This window comes from Xyrauchen texanus, chromosome 48 (assembly GCF_025860055.1).
Source record: "Xyrauchen texanus isolate HMW12.3.18 chromosome 48, RBS_HiC_50CHRs, whole genome shotgun sequence".
Lineage (NCBI taxonomy): Eukaryota > Metazoa > Chordata > Actinopteri > Cypriniformes > Catostomidae > Xyrauchen > Xyrauchen texanus.
Genome location: NC_068323.1, coordinates 14,576,371 through 14,594,571, shown reverse-complemented (window position 1 = coordinate 14,594,571; position 18,201 = coordinate 14,576,371). Strand labels below are relative to the sequence as shown.

Genomic DNA, 18,201 nt, shown 5'->3' with positions numbered 1-18,201 from the left:
CTCATTTGATTATTTAAAGAATGGATCTATTCTTAAAGCTGACATGTGTAATTTCTATGTTTGTTTTCAAACAGCTTTCTAAATACACCCATCAGCCATTGATTGCACAAACGGATAGTCCTGCCCCGAGCTCACACTATTGGTTGAGCCGATGTAATTTTATTGGTATGGACGGATAGCTCAAAATAGGAATTTTTATAGCTCCACAGAGACACAGTGTATCACCGCTTTTGAAAAATTAACCTACAAATATCTTGCTTCGAGTCACTGCATATTAAACTGGGACAAGAGAAAGTATTTTAACTAATACAAATGTATACACTTCAGCTTTAGGTGTACATAAATGTTCTATGGTGAAAAAAAAGAAGTTTCTGCCAAGATGCCATAGTTACTACAGTAAGTTTGTGTTCCTACAACACAACTGGTAACTTCCCAGACAGCACATGTGCATCTCCGTGGGGTCTGTCAGAGCATTTAATCTGAAAAGCATCTTTAAAAGATAAAATGTGCAAATATTCTAAATCATTAACATCTCAAAGACATCTGCTGAATGTCTTATTAACATCTGAGAGAAAATGTCTTATAGACATAGCAAATAGTATGTCTTCCAGGTGTAAACGCACATCAAATATACTGTGGAATATGGTATAATGATTCTATAAGATACTATATACTGAAGTATTTACATGATATCCTCAAAGATAAAAAAAATTACAATGGTATAGACCTTATTCACACTAGAGCCATCTTTGATTTTTAATGGGAATGACAACAAGACTGTGAGGGATTAATTTACCATCTCTTCAATGGTACAAACGGTGTAAAGCTGTATGAAGCCCTGTTCACATTGTCAGTGATTCTGTTGCTAGTCTCTGCATTTCTTGTCGCTAGAGGCTGTTCCTTCTTCTGTCGCTTTAATGTTAATGGTTGGTTGCACAACTGGCCAAAGCTTTAGAAAATCTGATCACAGATGAGGTGGATTGCCAGTTAAACAAATATATAACTCTTATTTGAAAAGGAATTATTTGTTTTGTCTCCAGTCATGATCATTCATTCTGCTTTTATATAAACTACAGCTGCGCTCAATGCGTCCTATTAAAAGACTAACAGTAGTCTGTTTGTGAGTTCACTGGATTCATTAATAATGTCGACAATTTCTGGTACATTATCCAATTTGATAATAAATCTGATTATTTGCTGCTAAAAATTAGCATTTTGGACAGAAAATATTATAAACTGCAACAACACTCAATACATTTTATCAACACAACTATCTTCCAATGTATCAATCAAACTCACTCAGAATTCTGACAATTTCTGACACGGTTTTCCATGCATCATTGTTTTAGTATATCAATATAAGTTGTTACAGAAACATGATACAGAACAGTGAAATCTTTCCTGCACTCATCTCCATTATCTCACAGCAGATAGATGAAGTGAGTTTCACTGTCTTTTCTCATTGGCTGTCAGCTGTGCAATATCGCTCTGCATTTGCATAAAGTTGAAATTTTCTCAACTTTGTCGCATCTCTTGTCACGCCCACATCCTGTCGTCAATGGTCGCTGTCGCTCATGTCGACGGAAGTTGCCAGCTCTCATAGAAAATCAATGGTCTCCTGTCGCATCCAGCGACAAATTCGCTGACAATGTGAACGGGGCGTAAAGTTCTTATATCACATCTGATTTTCCACAACTCATATTGTCTGGAGTTCTTTGTAGACTGAATCTCCTTGGACAGATATTTTATTAATGTTTTGTCTGCTGAACAAAAACACTTTAAACTGCAGGACAGTACATTAAAGAACATTTAAATTTGTATCCCCTTCCCTCGCAAACTTTACTCTGTCTCGTGGACTCAGATGTATGCCACTGTTGCGTGAGTGTCCACTACTGGCAGAAGATGTAAACTTGATCACTTGGAGCATGTTGAATTGTTGAACTATTTTGTGATTTTTGCTCCTGAGAAAACAATGTTTTTGGAGATTGATTTCAGGGGCTTATGTATAAATCTTGTATGTTTAAATTTGTTAAGATTTACAAATAGATAAACAGTTTAAGGTAGCTACAAGTTTTATTCTGTTAAATCGCAATATAACTTTTCTAAACTGCTTAATTGACCTAACACTTCCATCATTCATTAGAGTTGTGTGGGGGTGGGGTTTATGAAGTGCAATCTGCTCTCACGTCACAATTGAGTTGCATTGTGGGATATGGAGCTGCCTGAAGGGTACATCAGAGTAGACTCGCTCCCTCATTCAAAATCGAGGGGTTGAGGGTCTGTCAACAGAAAGTTCATGTTCAGACTGTAGGCAAATCTGAGTTTTTTCTCAAAACAGATCTTTTCTGGCAGACTGTCCGCACTATAAATTGCAACCTATCTGCATGGGTTGCTTTGGTAACGATGTAGGCGTACCCACGTGACGATGCTTTCAATACAAATGCAGGAAAAATGGAGGTGCATCATCTCGCTCTCCAAATAAGCACCATGTCCAGTCGCGCTGCAGAATTCGGTTTTTCTTGTGTGATGGAGGAGATTGTTAAATATTGTGATATTCCGTGCTGCAGTCACCAATTTTTTACGTCATTGTTGTGTCACGTTAAGAGTGACGCAAAAGACCATTTGATATCCGAATTGAGCAGCCAGAGCGTCCAGACTGATACGCATCTGAAAAAATCTGAATTCAATCGCATTTGAAACCACCTGGTTAGAATCAGATTCGGAAAAATCTGATTTCATGTGGTTTTTCACTGTCCAGACTATCAAAAACTCTGATTTTTAGTGGCAGTCTGAACAAGGCCTGACTTAACGAAGTGTAATGGACTTCCAAAATGCAGCAGGGATTCCCATGAGGGGAAGCAGATTTAGAAAGTGGATGTTTAAAGTGGAGTAGAACACAGCCCAAGTCTATCCCTCACAGCCTCGTTGTCATTTCCATTAAAAAACAAAGATGGCGCTAGCTTGAATAAGGTCTATATGGCCAAAAAACCAGAAGGTCAGGGGTTCAAGCCACAGCACCACCAAGATGCCACTGTTGGGCCCTTGAGCAAGGCACTTAACTCCAGGTTGCTCCGGAGGGATTGTCCCTGTAATAAGTGCACTGTAAGTCGCTTTGGATAAAAGCGTCTGCCAAATGCATAAATGTAAATTTAAATGTCTTTGTACTACATTAGTGATTGGTTCTGATAGTTTACCACTGTGAAATGTGGGAAATAATTTCAGGCCTGGACTGTAAAATAAATCCTTTAAAGTTATGGAAAGTTCTATAGTGAATATACATTTAATGAACAGAAATCTAGTAATGGTCAGAAAAAATATATATTTTAAATTGTATAGACTACAAATTGCTCTTTGTAAGTGCAAAGTCTAAATCCATTAACAGCTGTCACGATGGACTGTGAATATCATGAAAAAGCAGTGGAAATTATTTAGTCAAAATTTGTGGATGCACTGTATTTTACAGCTGTAACTATTGCATTTTGGCTGAAGCTTTACACTCTTTAAGTCGGAATAGTAATTACGGTAATTCCGACATGACGTCAAAGCATTAGTATTCTTATAAAAGTGACGGTTATGGGTGTTTGACAAATAAACATGACAGTTCTTCAGTCCACCACTAGATTTCGGGCTTACTCCTATGTTCATTCCTCCTGTCCTCAAATCACGCGATATTTCAAGCACTCTGACGAGATTTCTCGAGAGCTTGAGGACGCTTCCTCCTTGTTGGAGATTGGCTTCCTGGCCGGACTTTTTTTGTATATATATATATATATATATATATCTTACATTTCTTGGGGTAAATTTCAACTTGAGTTTTAAAAGAACAAACACACGCGTCTTCTGAGCCAAACTGTTTCTGACAGCTTTACACGTCCAGTCCCGTGGCAGTAGACGAGAGGCCTAACTAGTCTTTTGCCGCCTGTCAGTGGGAGCGCTTAAGAGTCAGAGGCCGTATCGAAGACACATTCCAGCGATGCTCTAAAATAATTTAATACACCCTAAATGCACTTTTGTGCCTATGGCATAAGCTGTTTTGACTTGACCCACTAATTTGAACTGATACTGCTGCTAGAGGCATGACAGTGTTGTGAAATTTGGGGCTTCGGGATTTCAGAAACGTCTGTAGAGACCATTGAAAGCGTTTGTGTGATCAGTTGACAGTTTAGAGGGATTGCATGTAAGCATAAGCAAGCTGTTTATTCTCTTTGAGGTAGATTGCAGGCAACCATGGCACCCAAAAGAAGACCCGTCCCCTTGATTATAACTTCCACTGGAGAGGGACAGTCAACCAACATTGATGCAGCAGCAGAGTGAGTAGATAATTTGTTGTATCGTTTGAAAATTGTGATTTCACTCTTTTAAAAGGTCGTGGATCTTAAAGTAATGGAAATGGTCCAATAGTGAATGTACTGTTTCTCTAGTTATGCTCTGCTCTAAAATATTTCATCATCTACATTGCATCTTGGTGTGGGAATCCAGTTTTGTGCAAACTTTAGTATGTCTCACCCTGAAACCATTTCTATGCACTTCAGGGCCAACCTGGAGGCTTTGCAGAGGAAGTTGGGGGAGCTGGACTTGGATGAACAGCAGAGGAAGCGTCTTGAAGCTTTCCTCACCCAGAAAGCTCAGGTGGGTGAGCTAAAAGATGAAGATTTTGACCCCATATGTGAACTTGGTGCTGGTAATGGTGGAGTGGTCCACAAGGTCCGTCACAAACCCTCAAGACTGGTCATGGCCAGGAAGGTGAGCGATCTACATGCTTTATGGAGCTGCTGTTGCTACTTCTTGGTCATGGATGTAATGTGATGTATAGACCGGCTAATCCCTTGTATGTCTTTCCCAGCTTATTCATTTGGAAATCAAACCAGCCATCCGGAACCAGATTATACGAGAGCTGCAGGTTCTACATGAGTGCAACTCACCGTACATTGTAGGGTTTTATGGCGCTTTCTATAGCGATGGAGAAATTAGCATCTGCATGGAGCACATGGTGAGAGAATAGACCTGGGGATGGGTGTGTTTTGTGGTTTTTGAAGGATGGTTGCATGTGCTCTGACAGAGCAGATGCTCAACATGTATTTACTGTTCCTCATCTGATGTCCTTCCTTCAAATATTTGATTATGCATTGTGACGTATACTAGGACAAATTCAAATTGTAACTCAAGTATACCAAACCCACTTAATTGCACCTGCATGTGAAAACATACTTTCCTTAACGTTGCAGCAGACTGAAATGTGTTTGTCAACAGGATGGAGGATCGCTGGATCAGGTGCTGAAGGAAGCCAAAAGAATCCCTGAAGAAATTCTGGGGAAAGTTAGCATAGCTGTAAGTATTACTGTCCACTTCTGTTTTGAAATAATGCCATTTAAAGATAGGTCAGGGTGGTCGACTAGTCAGTGAGGTTAAATAATGAGTTCATAATGAGTTTAAACTTAACATTTTTGTAGAATTTTGTTGTGCTGGCAATCAAACCCTCTAAGACAATTGTCTCTGTGTATATATATAGTGTTTAGATATGTTGACTTATTGAATTATGCTTAGTCTAGTACACAATAATGAATTTCTTATTTGAAAGAGATTTTAACTGGTAAGCCTGCCTGACATGTGTAAAGGCCAAAGTATACTTGGCGCGTCCGCTTTGCTGACTGCTCCGTGCACAGTATACGTGATGTAAATTTAGTCATAATCCATTCCGAGCCGGACAGATTTTGTGGTCATTGCCTTTGCCATTGACTCTACTAAAAGAGTATCACAATGAAGTTGTAGTGAGCATGCGTCAAACGCGTTTGTAGTCGCTCGCAGTCAGAAGAGTATACTCGCAAGGGCGACGTGGTCAACCATTTTAGACTACTACCTAGTAAGTCTAGTCTAAAAAAGTTTTACACAACTGGCCCCTGGGCCTTACTGATTACACTGTTATTAAACAGCAATAGAAAAACACAAAATAAAGGGATTCGATTGCAAAAAAAATGGCACAAAACCTCCATCCTAACATGTCTGGCACCAGTAAACACAGACACTCATAAAGTAAAGTTGTGACCACACCCACAGATGTGCAAACTCTCTTTTCAAACTTGCAAGTCAGAGTCATCAAGACATATTTTACATTTGAAAATGACAAAAAGAAACTCAGAGCTGTAGATATAAGCGTTTGTTCTGTTAATCTATGCATGAGTGAATGCATCTCAGCTTTTGGGAGTCAATAAGCAGAAGTTGTTTTGTAAAGTTTAGACTAATGTAACATGTTCTGTAAATTAAGGAAGCTAAACGCAACATTGGCCACGTTTACATGCAACCAAGGCCGTAACCATGTCTTGAACATTGGGGGGGGGACCAAACCAATTTGGGGGTGGGGGGTTGTGGGTTGTGATGAGCGTGTTGGACTAATGAGCACGCTAAAAATGTAACTTTTTTTAAAACTTTTTTGTTATTCCTGCAAAAACTTAATGACAATTATGCAGGAGCACATAATAGACTGCAGAAGAACAGCAACAACGTTATCAATTATTGGGGGGACAATTTGGGCATATCTGATTATTGGGGGGATTTGCCCCCCTGAATGTATATTGCGGTTATGGCCCTGCATGCAACCAAATTATCAGTTTAGAATCTGACTGATAACTCAATCAGATTTAAAAGCCTTCATGTAATACATACAAAATACATGTATGTATTATACAAAAATAATCTGATCCAAATGAAATTTCCATCCAATTGAAGGGGGTGGTATAGACCTAAAATAATCAGATTTAAATAAAATTATTAGCCATGTGAACGTTTGAATCCGACTACTTTCTCAGTCCTACTCAAAATACCTTGCATTCATGCGCATAGATGTGGTGCGTTTGTATGATATACATGATACTCTTCACATGAATCTACAAAGAAATAGCAAAAAGCATAATTAAGGGTATGTGGGCTTCTTTCATAACATCACATAAAGCAAAAAAGAATGCTGTGTCATTCTTAATAAGGATATAATCAGCAGGTGCGGTTACGGCATTCTGTGTTCCATTGGTTGTACGCGACTACACTACTTGACTTTGAAACTATAATTTCTAAAGCATTCATCTTTGCCCTAGTGACAGTCGATCGTACATAACAGATTAAGAAAGTAAATGTCATATTCATGTTTTACAAGATAAGATGCAAAGTGAACACAGTAAATAGCCTATACATCCTTCTCATAACTTATGTTAAATTACACACGGTTATATAGACTTTGAATAAAAAAACTAAAAAATATCAGTAGACTATTAATAATAATATCTAGGTTTTAGACATAGGCTATTTATATTGTACAAGTGTAAAATTCTTCTGACAGTTAGATTACACTGCATGCATCCCTTCTCTTGCTGTTTTAAATAGCCTAAACCTTCTTTTTTTTCCTTGAATGATTAAATGCTCCGTTCCACAGTCATTATTGCTTGGTGTTTTTTGCATAGTGTCCCGTCCACAGATGTTGCTTAAAGTCCCTATTATTTTGTTTCCATTCCACATCTGTTAACTCCTTTAAGGACAACTCTCACCCACTGTCTTTACTTCACACTCGCATCCAGAGATGTCTGCGGTTAGATTGGAGGAGGAACGGGCATGAGGCAAATACATGGTAAAGTCAGACTGGGTTTAGACACTGCTTCTAATTCTTCGTTTGGCGAGTAGAGTGAGTAACAAGAAGAAAGCTTTTCTGGCATTTTTTTTTAGATATCTCAACAAAACACCAATTATGGACTGGTGCCATTCTCACTTTCTCAGCTTTTCTCTGCTTCTTCAGAACAAAACAACTGATGCTCTTTGCATGCGCAGAAGTTTGGTTCGGAATACATGTAGGCCTAATGCACATGTAAATTAATATTTTGAAAAGAAAAGTTTAGGGGACATATAAACAGTAGGCTACATTCGGAATCTGCAATCGAATTGAATTTATTCGGACTGACGAAAATTGGTGCATCTAAACATATTGTTGAACTATAAACTCTTGATGATCATAACTCTCTTTTCACAGGTACTCAGAGGACTTGCATATCTTCGGGAGAAACACCAAATAATGCACAGAGGTACTTGAAACATTCCTTGCTAGTGTCTTCGAGAACATGCGTGTGTACACGCACAGGACAGGGTGCAGGAAGTAGGCCCATTAATGCAGCTATTGAAATCGTATAAGAAGCTTAAAAATTATTATTTTGGACACAATAGCCCACACTTTTAGAATTTTATTCGTATTTCCCTTGAACTAACCACAAACGTCATAAAGTTGCTAACTACAGATTTAACTGAGCAGTATATAAATGTAATGCAGAGTTAACAAATGCATTCCAATATCTTATTTCTGTCTGTTTTATAAACTGAAAGTTAAGCTCATCTTCACTAAAGAATTAAACAATAAAAAACATAGCTACTACTTATTCCAAGTAAACTCATTGTCACGGAAATATCTTCAAAGTCTTGCAGTGGGGCCTAACCAACATGAACGGCAATGGCAAGTTTAAAGGTGCTACCTATGTAACAGAGAAAACCTTGAAAGTGTTTCACCATCAGGTTGTAAAAGGGTCTGGAGGAACCATGCTGGTTTTGAAGGGCTAAGGCTGAAACATATTTTAAGCAAGAACGTTAATGCAAACTTGCGTTAAACTTGATTTTGTGCATTACAAAATGTGTCAGACTGCAAATTCATAACACACCGCAAGTACACATTGTAATCTCAATGTTGCTGCAAGGGGTGCAATAGCGGATACTAGTGTGAACTGTCCACTTCTCGGGGCGAGTTGTTTTTCTTCAAGTTAACTACTGTCATGGTGGAGCAACAGTTTGAAGAGATTTCTGAATAATAACACATCCAGTTTAATCGCACAGACTTTTGAAAGTAATTGTATTGCCCCCTCTATTGTCACAGTAAGGCAGTCCGTTTTAAACTATATGCATTTGTGTACACATACTTGCGTTAAGGATGTTTCTGGCTTTAGACAGGGAGGGTCAGGCCTGTAGTTGTGCTGTTGTGGCAGGGATCGCTTGCTTGCAAGGAGCTGTCGAAGAGCCCAGCCGGTAATTACAGTCTCTGGGATGTGATTACATGGCAGCCGCACCCTGCAACCCCCTCCCTTCTTTCCTCTCTTACTCTCACCCCTCTGTACACTCCTAGTGGGTGTTAGGGCTAAAGAAGGGCCCGCCATGTGTGGAATCGTTACATGTCCACACTGTTATTTGCTCCTCTTGCCCTGTGTTTAAGAGGAGGGAGGTGGAACGTGGAGGCCTGCGTATCTGTCCTCTGTGCAACTTTGTCAGAGCTAGCCTCACATCTTGTGAAATGTTTTTGCTGCCCGAATGCTGGCCGTGCAGGACAAAGGGCATCTGAACGGGACTTGAGAAAGAAAGGCAGGTGGTACTGCTGGATTTGGACCCTGGCCCTCTCTTCCTTCCCCATCTAACATGGTCTCTCTCTGGTTCCTTTAGACGTTAAGCCCTCCAACATCCTGGTGAACTCGCGCGGTGAGATCAAACTGTGCGACTTTGGCGTGAGTGGCCAGCTCATCGACTCCATGGCCAACTCCTTCGTTGGAACACGGTCGTACATGTCGGTGAGTCACCCTCCCACTCCCCAACCCCTCCGCCCATCTTGTTCCAAGACCTGAGCCAGTGCCCAGGCTTCTTCCATGTGGTGAGAAGAAAGCTGCTGCCAGGTTTTAGCCCACTCCTCCTGGCCACCTGCAGGGTGCGGTGCCCCACACTGGTACAGCTTTAACTTGCTCTCTGTCTTGACAGCCGGAGAGACTCCAGGGCACACACTATTCGGTTCAGTCAGACGTGTGGAGCATGGGCCTCTCTTTGGTTGAGCTAGCTATTGGACGCTACCCCATCCCCCCACCCGATGCCAAGGAATTGGAGGCCATTTTTGGCCGGCCAGTACTGGATGCAGGTGGGGCAGAAGGTCACAGCATGTCTCCGAGACCCAGGCCTCCAGGACGACCAGTCAGTGGTAAGACCTCTATTTCCCTTACATTCCTCTTTAGAATATTAACCATTCTGTGCATTGAAGATGCAGGCTTTTAAATTGCAGCTCAATGGTAACAGTTTGTAAATTGTCAATAAACATCTTGCATCAATTATCTAAGCTTATACTAATTTCTTTATAATAATAATAATACTAGTAAATGTGACAGTAACTAATTTGACTTAAAGTTGACTTTAATAGTGCTGGGTTAGTGCACCCAAAAATGAAAATTCTACCATTTACTCACCCTCTAGTTGTTCCAAATGTATTTTCTTCCCAGGATCACAAAATATGTTCTTAGGCATTATTTTAAGTCACAGTCACAATTAAAGTGAAGGTGCCTAACATATCCTTTGTGTTTCAAGGAAGTAATAAAGGTTTTCGAAAAACATGTTGGTGAGTAAATTATGATTAATTTTTTGTGTGAATCTGTTTTATAGTCTAAACAGTGTCAAAATGACCCTCAACAATATTGAAGGCTTAAAGGGAGGACTTTTATGATTTTTAAGATTCATCAGAATTGCTTTAAGTCTGGTTTAGTGCAATATAAGCATTGTGTTAAGAGAAGGTTCTCTAAAAATTCCATGTCCAAGTAATAAACAAAATTTACTCAAACCTTGCAAATTCTTTTCCCACAGGACACGGAATGGACAGCAGGCCAGCAATGGCTATATTTGAGCTACTGGACTACATTGTCAATGAGGTCAGAGAATTTGCTTTGCATGCAACATGCTTCCTTTGTGCTTATTTTTGCCTTTGGTAGTATTTTTTTATTGTTTTACTCCAATATCACCACTTTCTCTGCTCCCCACCTGTCTCTGCATCTTCAGCCACCACCCAAGCTGCCCCATGGCGTCTTTACCACTGACTTTGAAGAGTTTGTGACGAAATGGTGAGCTTTTGTGTTTTATCTTTATCTCTGCTTTGTGGCCAAGGTAAGAACAGAACCATCAATGGAAGTATGAAAATTCAGATGCAAATACTTGGCTACCCCATCCATTGCAAGCATGCGGTCCCATTAGGGGTGATATGAACAAAATCTTATGTCACAATATTAGTAATTTTATATCACGATAACAATATATATCATGAAATAGTAATGTTTTTGAAAAAAATCTATAAAAGCTTGACAGTAGTCCAAATTGTTTTTAAATAATTCTTACCATAATGCTAAATTTCACATGTTGTTGAACAATATATTATAAACTTTCCTCAAACTAAACTTGAGATCTTCTAGTGAATGAAAAATAAAAATGAAAATAAACACTTCTTGCAAAAAAATCAATTACAATCAAAATAAGGTGGAGATATTTTGGCTTTCGTAACATTCTTTTGCGTGCGTGCTTTTGAGGTAAAACAAATTGCTTGTATTTATAGTGTTTTTCGTTGTGCAACACCAGTTTGCATATATTTTTCTGCTCTGTTGGGTTTTGTGAACCTACACCACAGATGTCCCACCGGTTTTAATAACAAGCTAGCAAAATCTTTATCGATTGACACTTTATATCAATGCCGCTATATATACACACACCGATCAGCCACAACATTAAAACCACCTGCCTTATATTGTGTAGGTACCCCTCGTGCTGCCTAAACAGTGCCAACCCGCTTATCAGAACAGCATTCAGAGGTGATATTCTTTTCACCACAATTCTACAGAGCAGTTATCTGAGTTACCATAGACTTTGTCAGTCCAAACCAGTCTGGCCATTCTCTGTTGACCTCTTTCATCAAACAATGCATCGGTGTATGCAGTGCTGTGAAAAATATACTTTTTCATATAGGCCCAGCTGGTATTGGATAACTTTTTTGCTTCAATATATAACATTATCCTTTAAACTGTATTTTGTGTTTCCTCAGATTGCCTTTGTTTTATGTTAGATTGTGTTTGAATTTTTGAAACAATTTATTTTGAGATGTACACACAAACCAAAGAAATCAGGATTGGGCAAATCAATTTTCACAGCACTGTATCGTCATATCGCCCAGCACTAGGTCCCATTGTATATAATTGTTGTGCGTCCTTTGTTACTGTGGAGGTAGCAAACCACAAGACTCAAAATGGTGACTGATACCTTCACATGTCTGTGACATTAAATTGGATGTATTATTATTCAGGTTGCTAGATATGAAGGTGTTGACAGTTTAACTAACATTCTCAGCAAGATTCTCTTTGAACTGTTCTTCCATGACCTGAAATAGTCTTGACCCAAAAAATCACCATAGAATAAGATTGTTTATGCTAATTCCTGCTATAGCGCCCCTAGCAGCAATGCTGAGAATGCAACATGTACTTACAGTTATGAATTGCATTTAGACATACTGTATTTTGTAATGCAGTGACACATGAAATTTGCAGAGCTAGATGTGTTTGCTTTCACGTACCTGTGTAGAGATCATTGTAGGCCAAATTTTCACATCAATAGGGATCTAAAAAAAAAAAGTGTTTTCACCCCATGCATAGTTCCATACAAGCTGGATACAATGATAGATACAGTTTTGTTGTACAAACTCACAATACTAATTTGCCATTAGTGCTTAAAACATGGAGGATATATTTAGGCATGGAGTAGGTGAAACTCCAAAAAAAGAGGGCATGCTCCTCACCTTAAGAGATTTCTGGTTTAACATTGTGTTTATGCGGGATTGTTGGTTTGTCTTATTAATAGTTTTGTGTGTGTGTGCGCGTTTCACAGCCTCATTAAGAACCCTGCTGACAGAGCTGACCTCAAGATGCTAATGGTACGCAAGTTCACATTTCCTTTTATGGTACCTTAAAATGAAGACAGTGGTTCATAACTGTATTGAACTTGAACAAGTCAGATTAATATATGTGAATTTTAGTTCACATCAATAAGTTTAATCACAACGTTCCCAGGGAACACACAAACTGATACAATGTATACCTTGAAAGCACGGTTAGTCTCTTTGGATAAAAGCATCTGCCAAATGCATAAATGTAAATAGAAATAAAACAAGGGCAAAGTTGAACAGAATGATTTGAGTCATAAATAATACGCTTGGCAAAGTCCCACTTGAAAAGTTTTGTTTTGAGAAGAATTACATACAGTATTTCACAAAAGTGAGTACACCCCTTTTGTGAGATACTGTATGTAGTAACGTGTGGTTGTCACTTTTTGGTCACATTTGTATGGTGATTAGCTTGAGTGAAGACTTGAATTTGATATGTTCTCCCCCCTCCCACTCAGTTGGAAGTTTGAGTCAGTTATGTGGTACTGAAATGCCTGTAGTTACGCACAACAGGATATCACAATATATTACAGAAGACTTCATGTTATTACAGACAAAAGTATCATAGGATAGATAACAGTTTAGGAGTATATTCATGGGAATCAATATATTATGGATAATTGTGTAAGATTTGTTTCCTTGCTCATGTTGTAGCTCATCATGTGATCTTTGTTTCCAGGGCCACACGTTTATCAAGCGGGCTGAGGTTGAGGAGGTGGATTTTGCCGGATGGTTGTGTAAAACCATGGGCCTCCATCAGCCCAGCACCCCCACTCAAAGTGCCGAATGAATGCTCGCTCACAGGGTAGCCACGCATGCCATCTTCACCGTCCGCTCTGCTCCTCTTTTCTCACAGGCCTGTATGCTTGTAAGCATCTGACACACTGCTGTGCACAACTTTATCGTTCTCTGTTTGCTTTCCCCTTTTGCTGCAGTGCTTTCTGGGGGCATTGTTTTATAACGGAGCGTTTCTAATGTTGGAACACTTAGTCATTTGAATGAATAGGGAGATTAGAGTCACATAAGTGAAATGGCTGTATTTTTAAAGGCCAGATTATTTAGGAATGTGTTCAAAATGCTAAAGATCAGCAGGGGTTTTTGTTCATATTACAGCTATTTCATTAATTTAATGACATTTTTTTCAGGGTTGGTGTATTCACATTATTATGCTTTGTTGCTAAAGTGCTATTCATTGGCAGTTATCATTAAACTGTGTAAAAGGGATAGCTTAATTTAATGGCAAGCATTTATGTGAGAAACAGCAGCAAGTGCACTAAGAAATTTGAAACCAAAGAGGGCTACCGTGGATCTTACAGGTTTGTTACAAAGTCAATTCTAAAAATGCAAGTTGACCAAATCAGAAACAACCTAGGCGCATGTGTACTGGTGTTTTGCTCTTGCATTGTAGGCCAAGTAATCTTTCACAACAACCAATGCTCATGCTGTAAGTTTGCACACACTAGTGGTTAAAAGAAACATGCGACTAATTGGAGTTCCTGGATCAGATGCCCTTTTTCCAGCTGCTGTGCCTGTGAGAAAGATCAGAGGCTTAGTATTCATGAAATTATATGCCCAAGTTTCTAGGGTGACAACTTGGTTCTTATATGTATGGCTGTATCACCTTTTTAGTTCCCTTAATATTGGCTCTCAAAAGCACTTTCATCATGTTTTTATGCAGTAATCTGTTAATGTTCTTAAGTTTCTAAAATCATGGTGTTCTACTCTTAACCAATGCTTGAACAGTTTTCTCATGTCAAAAACCTTGTTTTTCAATGCAGGAATGATTTTTGCAAGGGTACATTTGGGGCGAATTACGGTTTAACTTGTGCTTCAATCTTCTATTGTCCAAGAAACTTTTTTTCTTTCTTTTATTTGTGCTTAAGTACAACAAGGGTTGCACTCCACTTTACAGTGCTTTTCCTAAGAGCCCGATTAATTTGAACACCGCTACTCCAGGTACATTGAGACTGAACTTCAAAGTAATATCTCATGCCACCATGTACAGTGCTATGCAGATCAAATGAACCTCAGCATATATTGCCGTATAAGTTGGTCTTATAAATACACAGGTGTTACAGATGGGCATTGTGAAGTGTGGCTAAAGCCCACTTTCTTTGGATAGCTTGGTGTTTCTTTTTCATTCTCTATTAATTTTCAGTAACAGTTTCAGTTAAACTGTGTTACTCGCACACTGGCATTCAGCTCTGACCAAGTGAATGCGTCACCACACTTGTGTGTATAAAACTATATGTACAGTACACATGGTACTGTTTTTTTTCAGTCTTAAAAAAAAGATTAGCATTTTATGCATAATTTTTTTGTTTCTTTGTCTTGTGTAGAGAAGAGGATAAGTCATTTTATTACCATATGGAATGTGTTGAATACAATTCTAATATAAAATAAAACTTATTTGTGAATGATTATTTTCCTACCTTTTATTGTCATGTCTTGATGAATTGCATGTTTGTTTATAGAAAATATTTGTACATTTATAATCATATTGTAACATTTCTTAGGCTGTATCATTATGGACCTTAGTGAAGGTACACAATAAGGATTGGTTCACCCAAACAAATTTAATTCTCGTTTACTCACCCTCATGCCATCCCATGTGTATGACTGCCTGTCTTAAGCAGAACACAAACAAAGATTTTTGGAAGAATATCTCAGCTTTGTTGGTCCATAAAATGTGTGTGAATGGGTGCCAAATTTTTTAAACTCCAAAAAGCACATATAGCCCATCATGAAAGTAATACACGATGACTCCAATGGATATATGAATGTCTTCTGAACCTAAACGCTAGGTGTGTGTGTGTGTGTGTGTAAGGACTCAACATTTAAAACCTTTTTTTTACTAAAAATGAGGTTTGAATGCTCTCACGTAAGCGTGTTGGCAAGTTCATGTGAGAACTGACATGTGAAATACGACAAATACAGAAGCGCAGTGTTGTTTACAACAGTGGAGCATAGATATCGAATGACCCATTCAGCTGGTTTGGATACGTCAACTGCGATGCCATCTTAGAACGGTCAACATGGAGAGCTGTTTGAATCTGTTTTAATTGCCTAAACTGCATTTGTGTGGAAATAGTATTGCGGTCCAAACAGCTGCTTAAAAGGTATCCATGTATGAATATCTATACAGAGGCGGCTTTCGTTCTTGCGTAACTTGAGAGGCAGTTTGAACGAGTTGGCAGTTCAACGAGCTCGCCGTAAGCAAACATTTTTCTAAAAAAAAGTTATAATATGAATCTATTTTTTTTTACACTTAGCGTTTCACTTCAGAAGACATTAATGAATCCACTGGAGTTGTATGGATTACTTTTGTGATGTTAAGTTCTTTTTAGAGCTTCAAAATTTTGGCATCTTGCTTTTTATGGACCTACAGTATAGAGCTGAAATATTCTTCCAAATATTTTCGCTTGTGTTCTGCGAAGGAAAGACAGTCATTCACATCTGGGATAGCATGAGGGTGAGTAAATGGTGAGAGAATTTAAATTTTGGGTGAACTATCAGTTTTAATTTGACATGCCACTAATGAAAATGAGGCTGTGAGTGATGGCCTTGGTCTGTTCAATAGGTTGTACTGTTGTGTACCTGGGTGCTGATCATTCGGTTGATTAGGTGTGTAACGGTTCAAATTTCTCACAGTTCGGTTTGTCACTGTTTTAGGGTCCTGGTTTCGGTATGGTTTGGTATTTGCTTTGTTCAGAAAAAAATATTTCTGCCAAATCCAAAGAATACTCTATTGAGTAAACACTTCCAACAGGGTTGCCCTAAAATAACTATCATGGTTTTACAACAGTAACCATAATAATTACAACCATATGAATCATAGTAACCACAAGATCAACATGGATACTGTCATGGTTACAATATACAGTATAGTAAAATCATGGTTACTATCTGGAAACTCCTGTATTACTGTTATAAAACCATCCTTAATTGTATCAAAACCATGATTTTTGCAACAAAAACCATGGTGACAGCAGTCATGGTTACTATTACTCTAGTAAAACCATGGTTAATTTTCGTCAAGATACCTTAACTTAATACCTACACTATTACACTACATGCATCAACATGAAGTGCATTTCAAACTCATCTCAACAAAATATATTCAATATTACATCACTATAAAAGGAATAACCTTGCAATTAAAAGCTTTTTACTTATTGTTTCACGTCTGTCTATATTAGCACAGAGTGCCTGCTTAAAAATGGGAGTGTGTGCAGATTCGGCTCAACTGCGGCCCTTTCCCTGGGTGATTTCGGAGTTAATGATTAATCATGTATTACTGTAACGGTATTTTACTGCATTTATCAAAGCACATTATTGACGCTTGCACACGAGAAAACAGGAAGAACTCGTGTGCGTTTCCCATTTTCTCCCCAATTTGGAATTCCCAATGCGCCCTAAGTCTTCGTGGTGGCGTAGTGACTCTCCTCAATCCAGGTTGCGGTTGGCGAATCTCAGTTGCCTCCGCGTCTGAGACCGTCAATTTTATCACTTGGCTTGTTGAGCATGTCACAGCGAGAATGTAGCGCGTGGAGGCATCACGCTATTCTCCACAGCATCTATGCACAACTCACCACATGCCCCACCGAGAGTGAGAATCACATTAAAGAGACCATGATGAGGTTACCCCATGTGACTCTACCCTCTCTAGCAACTGGGCCAATTAGGTTGCTTAGGAGACCTGGCTGGAGTCATTCAGCAAGCCCTGGATTCAGCTACTCTGATTAAGGTCTATCCATAGTACTGTAAGTAATGTATTATTGCAGGACAGAAGGATTTTACCTGACACTAATATAGCTAGGGTTTCCTAGGATATTACTGCTTGCATAGTTACCAATGTGAACTACAATAAGTTTAAGGTATGTTTAAAGAGAACAATATAGTGAGGGAGAAAACAAGTCCGCCATTGTTTCCCTACACACCAGGTAGGTATGAGTGAGTCAGAAAACCAAGTTGTAGAGACACATTTTATATAATACATTAACAAGGACGGTATACGTTCTTGGAACATTAACAAAAATCACTTAATATCTGAATTGATACCAAAAAAAATACAAAGGTACGCAATGTTTATTTTAAAGTGCCCCTGCCCTCTACTACCCTCTGTGGCTGGTGTGTGTAAGTTCATTCTGCAGCAATCCTACTTAGTATTCCTGATGCGCAATTCTATGCCATACACAAATACACTACTGTGTGTCCACTCCCTGTTTTACGGAAGAGTCCTCAATTGTACAGTCACTTTCAGGAAGATCATGTACTACAGTTTTTGAGAATCTTTCAGTCAGCTGAAAGATTCAGATAAACTGATCTGATAAACTGGCGAACGGGTGTCTTAAGTGGTGGAGGAGAATCCATGCCTGTCTTGCTGGTCTACTGTGCTCATCGCCCTACTCAACATGATTCTGGTGAGTATGAAATTCCGAAGTAGTACCTTTTTCATT

At 38.8% G+C, this 18,201-nt stretch overlaps 1 protein-coding gene across 1 annotated transcript; it reads left to right on the top strand.

Moving 5' to 3' along the window:
- The first annotated feature begins 3,686 nt into the window (after positions 1 to 3,686).
- LOC127639736 (dual specificity mitogen-activated protein kinase kinase 2-like) lies at positions 3,687 to 15,157 on the top strand. The gene is made up of 12 exons (XM_052121920.1): positions 3,687 to 3,796; positions 4,215 to 4,310; positions 4,533 to 4,743; positions 4,844 to 4,990; positions 5,251 to 5,328; positions 8,009 to 8,060; positions 9,454 to 9,578; positions 9,763 to 9,976; positions 10,630 to 10,694; positions 10,822 to 10,883; positions 12,688 to 12,733; positions 13,422 to 15,157. Exons 2-12 carry the CDS (start codon positions 4,228 to 4,230, stop codon positions 13,530 to 13,532), a joined length of 1,194 nt encoding a protein of 397 aa, XP_051977880.1. The 5' UTR covers positions 3,687 to 3,796; positions 4,215 to 4,227; the 3' UTR covers positions 13,533 to 15,157.
- Positions 15,158 to 18,201: the final 3,044 nt, after the last annotated feature.